General features: G+C 39.2%; 1 protein-coding gene across 1 annotated transcript in view; it reads left to right on the plus strand.

Annotated features, from left to right (window-relative positions):
• Nucleotides 1-3,511: 3,511 nt before the first annotated feature.
• Nucleotides 3,512-10,000, plus strand: part of FCF1 (FCF1 rRNA-processing protein) — a 48,631-nt gene continuing 42,142 nt past the window's right edge. The window contains exon 1 of the mRNA XM_053696825.1: nucleotides 3,512-3,562. Coding sequence (XP_053552800.1) covers nucleotides 3,560-3,562 — 3 coding nt within the window. The 5' untranslated portion in view covers nucleotides 3,512-3,559. The remainder of the gene's footprint in view (nucleotides 3,563-10,000) is intronic.

A 10,000-nucleotide genomic window follows, 5' to 3' on the forward strand; every position in this document is an offset into this window, starting at 1 on the left:
ATATATATTATACACACACATACAGATATATACATTATACACACACATACGATATATATACATTATACACACCACATACAGATATATTAAACATATACACAACACATACAGAATATCATACATTTTCACTACCAACATACAGACTATATATACTATTATACACACTACATACTAGATAATATATACACATTATCACAACCATCACTACAGAATATCTATGACAATATACACAACACATCAGATCTATATACCAATATACACAGCACACATACAGATATATAATAACATCTATACACACATACAGATAATATACATTCTACACCACATAAGATATATATACAATTATAACATCACAAACAGTATATATACACATGTATACCACACCAACAGAAATATATACAATTATTACACACACATACCGATATATAATAACAAATACACGACTACTATATGTACAGAATATACTACCACCACATACTTATATATTACCCCTACACACACATACAGATATACTATACACAACAATATACACACACATACAGCTATATATACATTATACACACATACAGATATTTATATACATTATACACACACATACAGATATATATACTATTATACACACACATACAGATATTATACATTTATACACACACATACAGATATATATACATTATACACACACATACAGATATATATAACATTATACACAACATACAGATATATATACATTATAACACACATACAGATATATATACACATTATACACACACACTTACAGATATATATACATTATTACACACATACAGATATATATACTACATTATACACACATACAGATATATATACATTATAACACACATACAGATATATATGAACATTATACACACACATAACAGATATATATACATTATACACACACATACAGATATATATACATTATACACAAACATACAGATATATATACATTATACACACATACAGATAATATATACATTATCACACACATACAAGAGTATATTACATTATACACACACATACAGATATATATACATTATAACACACACATACAGATATATATACCATTATACACACACATACAGATATATACATTATACACACACATACAGATATATATACATTATACACACACATACAGATATATATACATTATACACACACATACAGATATATATATATTATACACACACATACAGATATATATACATTATACACACACATACAGATATATATACATTATACACACACATACAGATATATATACATTATACACACACACACACATATATACATTATACACACACATACAGATATATATACATTATACACACACATACAGATATATATACATTATACACACACATACAGATATATATACATTATACACACACATACAGATATATATACATTATACACACACATACAGATATATATACATTATACACACACATACAGATATATATACATTATACACACACATACAGATATATATACATTATACACACACATACAGATATATATACATTATACACACACATACAGATATATATACATTATACACACACATACAGATATATATACATTATACACACACATACAGATATATATACATTATACACACACATACAGATATATATACATTATACACACACATACAGATATATATACATTATACACACACATACAGATATATATACATTATACACACACATACAGATATATATATACATTATACACACACATACAGATATATATACATTATACACACATACAGATATATATACATTATACACACACATACAGATATATATACATTATACACACACATACAGATATATATACATTATACACACACATACAGATATATATACATTATACACACATACAGATATATATACATTATACACACATACAGATATATATACATTATACACACACATACAGATATATATACATTATACACACACATACAGATATATATACATTATACACACACATACAGATATATATACATATACACACACATACAGATATATATGTATACATTATACACACATACAGATATATATACATTATACACACACATACAGATATATATACATTATACACACACATACAGATATATATACATTATACACACACATACAGATATATATACATTATACCACACACATTACAGATATATATACATTATACACACACTACAGATATATATACATTATACACACACATACAGATTATATACATTATACACACATACAGATAATTATACATTATACACACACATACAGATATATATACATTATACACACACATACAGATATATATACATTATACACACACATACAGATATATATACATTATACACACACATACAGATATATATACATTATACACACACATACAGATATATATACATTATACACACACATACAGATATATATACATTATACACACAATACAGATATATATACATTAATCACACACATACAGATATATATACATTATACACACACATACAGATATATATACATTATACACACACATACAGATATATATACATTATACACACACATACAGATATATATACATTATACACACACATACAGATATATATACATTATACACACACATACAGATATATATGTATACATATACACACATACAGATATATATACATTATACACACACATACAGATATATATACATTATACACACATACAGATATATATACATTATACACACACATACAGATATATATACATTATACACACACATACAGATATATATACATTATACACACACATACAGATATATATACATTATACACACACATACAGATATATATACATTATACACACACATACAGATATATATACATTATACACACACATACAGATATATATACATTATACACACACATACAGATATATATACATTATACACACACATACAGATATATATACATTATACACACACATACAGATATATATACATTATACACACACATACAGATATATATACATTATACACACACACTACAGATATATATATTATACACACACATACAGATATATATACATTATACACACATACAGATATATATACATTATACACACATACAGATATATATACATTATACACACATACAGATATATATACATTATACACACACATACAGATATATATACATTATACACACATACAGATATATATACATTATACACACACATACAGATATATACATTATACACACATACAGATATATATACATTATACACACACATACAGATATATACATTATACACACATACAGATATACCGTATATATATACATATACACACAGAAAGACACATACAGGTCTATTTACACATTTAGAAATACGCATATTTGTGTATAACTATCTTAACAGTCTCACCTCTGTGAGCTCTGTGGGTCTCTCTCTTCCTGTACTTGGTCACGTTACTTGCTGTGGGCGGAGTAACGTGAAAAACGCTGCTAGTTTATGACGTCATTAAAGTGCGACCGCAGAACGGCAACATGGTGAGATGTGTTATATAAACTTATGTATTGTGCGTGATACAGATACTTCTAGTATATATGTAACGCTGCAAGTGCTCCTCTTTATAAACAATTCTTACTGCTCCCCCTGTGTGTGTATATATATATATATATATATATATACATACACACACGTGACTGTACCTACTTACTGGTCCCCCTCTGTATATACACACGTGACTGTACCTACTTACTGCTCCCCCTCTGTATATACACACACGTGACTGTACCTACTTACTGCTCCCCTTTGTATATACACACACGTGACTGTACCTACTTACTGCTCCCCTTTGTATATACACACACGTGACTGTACCTACTTACTGCTCCCCCTCTGTATATACACACACGTGACTGTACCTACTTACTGCTCCCCCTCTGTATACACACACGTGCCTGTACCTACTTACTGCTCCCCCTCTGTATATACACACACGTGACTGTACCTACTTACTGCTCCCCTGTATATACACACACGTGACTGTACCTACTTACTGCTCCCCCTCTGTATATACACACACGTGACTGTACCTACTTACTGCTCCCCCTCTGTATTACACACACGTGACTGTACCTACTTACTGCCCCCTCTGTATATACACACACGTGACTGTACCTACTTACTTCTCCCCCTCTGTATATACACACGTGACTGTACCTACTTACTGCTCCCCCTCTGTATATACACACACATGACTGTACCTACTTAATGCTCCCCCTCTGTATATACACACACGTGACTGTACCTACTTACTGCTCCTCTGTATATACACACACGTGACTGTACCTACTTACTGCTCCCCCTCTGTATATACACACACGTGACTGTACCTACTTACTGCTCCCCCTCTGTATATACACACACGTGACTGTACCTACTTACTTCTCCCCTCTGTATATACACACGTGACTGTACCTACTTACTGCTCCCCTCTGTATATACACACACGTGACTGTACCTACTTACTGCTCCCCTCTGTATATATACACACGTGACTGTACCTACTTACTGCTCCTCTGTATATACACACACGTGACTGTACCTACTTACTGCTCCCCTTTGTATATACACACACGTGACTGTACCTACTTACTGCTCCTCTGTATATACACACACGTGACTGTACCTACTTACTGCTCCCCTTTGTATATACACACTACGTGACGGTACCTACCTTACTGCTCCCCTTTGTTTAGACACACTCGTGACTGTACCTTACTTACTGCTCCCACCCTCTGGTAGTATACACGACACGTGACTGTACCTACTTACTGCTCCCCCTCTGTATATACACACACGGTGGACTGTACCTACGTACTGCGCCCCCTCGTGTATATACACTCACGTGACGGTACCTACTTACTGCTTCCCCCTCTGTAGATACAGCACACGTGACTGTACCTACTTACGTGCTCGCCCCTCTGTATATACACACACGTGGACTGTACCGTACTTACTGCTCCCCTTTGTATATACACCTCTCGTGACTGTACCTAATTACTGCTCCCCTTTGTATATAACAACACGTGACTGTACCTACTTACTGCTCCCCCCGCTGGTATATACACACACGTGACTGTACCGACTTACAACGCTTGCTCCCCCTCTGGATATACAGCACTCGTGACTGTACCTACTGACTGCTCCCCCTCTGTATATACACACACGTGACTGTAACCTACTTACTGCTCCCCTCTGTATATACACACACGTGACTGTACCTACTTACTGCTCCTCTGTATATACACACACACGTGACTGTACCTACTTACTCTCCCCTCTGTATATACACACACGTGACTGTACCTACTTACTGGTCCCCCTCTGTATATACACACGTGACTGTACCTACTTACTGCTCCCCCTCTGTATATACACACACTGACTGTACCTACTTACTGCTCCCCCTCTGTATATACACACGAGACTGTACCCTACTTACTGCTCCCCTCTGTATATACACACACGTGACTGTACCTACTTACTGCTCCCCCTCTTATATACACACACGTGACTGTACCTACTTACTGCTCCCCCTCTGTATATACACACACGTGACTGTACCTACTTACTGCTCCCCCTCTGTATAGACACACACGTGACCTACAACCTACTTACTGCTCCCCCTCTGTATATACACACACGTGACTGTACCTACTTACTGCTCCCCCTCTGTATATACACACACGTGACTGTACCTACTTACTGCTCCCCCTCTGTATATACACACACATTGATGTACCTACTTACTGCTCCCCCTCTGTATATACACACACGTGACTGTACCTACTTCACTGCTCCCCTCTGTATATACACACACAGTGACTGTACCTACTTACTGCTCCCCCTCGTGTATATACACACCACGTGACTGTACCTACTTATCTGCTCCCCCTCTGTATATACACACACTTGACTGTACCTACTTACTGCTCCCCCTCTGTATATACACACGTGACTGACACCTACTTACTGCTCCCCTCTGTATATACACACCACAGTGACTGTACCTACTTACTGCTCCCCCTCTGTATATACACACTGTGACTGTACCTACTTACTGCTCCCCCTCTGTATATACACACACGTGACTGTACCTACTTACTGCTCCCCCTCTGTATATACACACACAGTGACTGTACCTACTTACTGCTCCCTCTGTATATACACACACGTGACTGTACCTAATTACTGCTCCCCCTCTGTATATACACACACGTGACTGTACCTACTTACTGCTCCCCTCTGTATATACACACGTGACTGTACCTACTTACTGCTCCCCTCTGTATATACACACACGTGACTGTACCTACTTACTGCTCCCCCTCTGTATATACACACACGTGACTGTACTACTTACTGCTCCCCCTCTGTATATACACACACGTGACTGTACCTACTTACTGCTCCCCTTTGTATATACACACACGTGACTGTACCTACTTACTGCTCCCCCTCTGTATATACACACACGTGACTGTACCTACTTACTGCTCCCCCTCTGTATATACACACACGTGACTGTACCTACTTACTGCTCCCCCTCTGTATATACACACACGTGACTGTACCTACTTACTGCTCCCCCTGTATATAACACACGTGACTGTACCTACTAACTGCTCCCCTCTGTATATACACACACGTGGACTGTACCTACTTACTGCTCCCCTGTATATACACACACGTGACTGTACCTACTTACTGCTCCCCCTCTGGTATATACACACACGTGACTGTACCTACTTACTGCTCCCCTCTTGGTATATACACACACGTGACTGTACCTACTTACTGCTCCCCCTCTGTATATACACACACGATGACTGTACCTACTTACTGCTCCCCTCTGTATTACACACACGTGACTGTACCTACTTACTGCTCCCCCCTCTGTATATACACACCGTGACTGTACCTACTTACTGCTCCCCTCTGTATATACACACACGTGACTGTACCTACTTACTGCTCCCCCTCTGTATATACACACACGTGACTGTACCTACTTACTGCTCCCCTCTGTATATACACACACGTGACTGTACCTACTTACTGCTCCCCCTCTGTATATACACACATGTGACTGTACCTACTTACTGCTCCCCCTCTGTATATACACACACGTGACTGTACCTACTTACTGCTCCCCCTCTGTATATACACACCGTGACTGTACCCTACTTACTGCTCCCCTCTGTATATACACACACTGACTGTACCTACTTACTGCTCCCCCTCTGTATATACACACGTGACTGTACCTACTTACTGCTCCCCCTCTGTATATACACACACGTGACTGTACCTACTTACTGCTCCCCTCTGTATATACACACACATGACTGTACCTACTTACTGCTCCCCCTCTGTATATACACACACGTGACTGTACCTACTTACTGCTCCCCTCTGTATATACACACACGTGACTGTACCTACTTACTGCTCCCCCTCTGTATATACACACACATGACTGTACCTACTTACTGCTCCCCCTCTGTATATACACACACGTGACTGTACCTAATTACTGCTCCCCCTCTGTATATACACACACGTGACTGTACCTACTTACTGCTCCCCCTCTGTATATACACACGTGACTACACCTACTTACTGCTCCCCTCTGTATATACACACACATGACTGTACCTACTTACTGCTCCCCCTCTGTATATACACACACATGACTGTACCTACTTACTGCTCCCCCTCTGTATATACACACACGTGACTGTACCTACTTACTGCTCCTCTGTATATACACACACGTGACTGTACCTACTTACTGCTCCCCCTCTGTATATACACACACGTGACTGTACCTACTTACTGCTCCCCCTCTGTATATACACACACGTGACTGTACCTACTTACTGCCCCCTCTGTATATACACACACGTGACTGTACCTACTTACTGCTCCCCTCTGTATATACACTACCGTGACTGTACCTACTTACTGCTCCCCCTCTGTATATACACACACGTGACTGTACCTACTTACTGCTCCCCTCTGTATATACACACACAGTGACTGTACCTACTTACTGCTCCCCCTCTGTATATACACACACGTGACTGTACCTACTTACCTGCTCCCCTCTGTTATAACACACACGTGACTGTACCTACTTACTGCTCCCCCTCTGTATATACACACACGTGACTGTACCTACTTACTGCTCCCCTCTGTATATACACACACGTGACTGTACCCTACTTACTGCCTCCCCCTCTGTTATATACACACACGTGACTGTACCTACTTACTGCTCCCCTCTGTATATACACACACGTGACTGTACCTACTTACTGCTCCCCCTCTGTATATACACACACGTGACTGTACCTACTTACTGCTCCCCCTCTGTATATACACACACGTGACTGTACCTACTTAACTGCTCCCCCACTGTATATAACACACGTGACTGTACCTACTTACTGCTCCCCTCTGTATATACACACACAGTGACTGTACCTACTTACGGCTCCCCCTCTGTATATACACACACGTGACTGTACCTACTTACTGCTCCCCCTCTGTATATACACACACGTGACTGTACCTACTTACTGCTCCCCTCTGTATATACACACACGTGACTGTACCTACTTACTGCTCCCCCTCTGTATATACACACACGTGACTGTAACCTACTTCTGCTCCCCTCTGTATATACACACACATGACTGTACCTACTTACTGCTCCCCCTCTGTATATACACACACAGTGACTGTACCTACTTACTGCTCCCCCTCTGTATATACACACATCGTTGACTGTACCTACTTACTGCTCCTCTGTATATACACACACATGACTGTACCTACTTACTGCTCCCCCTCTGTATATACACACACGTGACTGGTACCTACTTACTGCTCCCCTCTGTATATACACACACGCTGACTGTACCTTCTTACTGGCTCCCCTCTGTATATACACCACACGTGACTGTACCTACTTACTGCTCCCCCCTCTGTATATACACACAGCGTGACTGTACCTACTTACTGCTCCCCCTCTGTATATACACACAAGTGGACTGTACCTAATTACTGCTCCCCCTCTGTATATACACACACAGTGACTGTACCTACTTTACTGCTCCCCCTCCTTATATACACACACTGTGGACTGTACCTACTTACTGCTCCCCCTCTGTATATACACACACGTGACGGTACCTACTTACGGCTCCCCTCTGTAGTATACAACACACGTGACTGTACCTACTTACTGCTCCCCCTCTGTATATACACACACGTGACTGTACCTACTTACTGCTCCCCTCTGTATAAACACACACGTGACTGTAACTACTTACTGCTCCCCCTCTTGTATATACACACACGTGACTGTACCTACTACTGCTCCCCCTCTGTATATACACCACACCTGGACTGTACCTACTTATCTGCTCCCCCATCTGTATATACACACACGTGACTGTACCTACTTACTGCTCCCCCTCTGTATATACACACACGTGACTGTACCTACTTACTGCTCCCCCTCTGTATATACACACACGTGACTATACCTACTTACTGCTCCCCCTCTGTATATACACACACGTGACTGTACCTACTTACTGCTCCCCTCTGTATATACACACACGGGACTGTACCTACTTACTGCTCCCCCTCTGTATATACACACACGTGACTGTACCTACTTACTGCTCCCCCTTTGTATATACATCACACGTGACTGTACCTACTTACTGCTCCCCCTCTGTATATACACACACGTGACTGTACCTACTTACTGCTCCCCCTCTGTATATACACACACGTGACTGTACCTACTTACTGCTCCCCTCTGTATATACACACGTGACTGTACCTACTTACTGCTCCTCTGTATATACACACACGTGACTGTACCTACTTACTGCTCCCCC

The sequence above is a fragment of the Bombina bombina genome, unplaced genomic scaffold (assembly GCF_027579735.1).
Source record: "Bombina bombina isolate aBomBom1 unplaced genomic scaffold, aBomBom1.pri scaffold_1634, whole genome shotgun sequence".
NCBI lineage: Eukaryota > Metazoa > Chordata > Amphibia > Anura > Bombinatoridae > Bombina > Bombina bombina.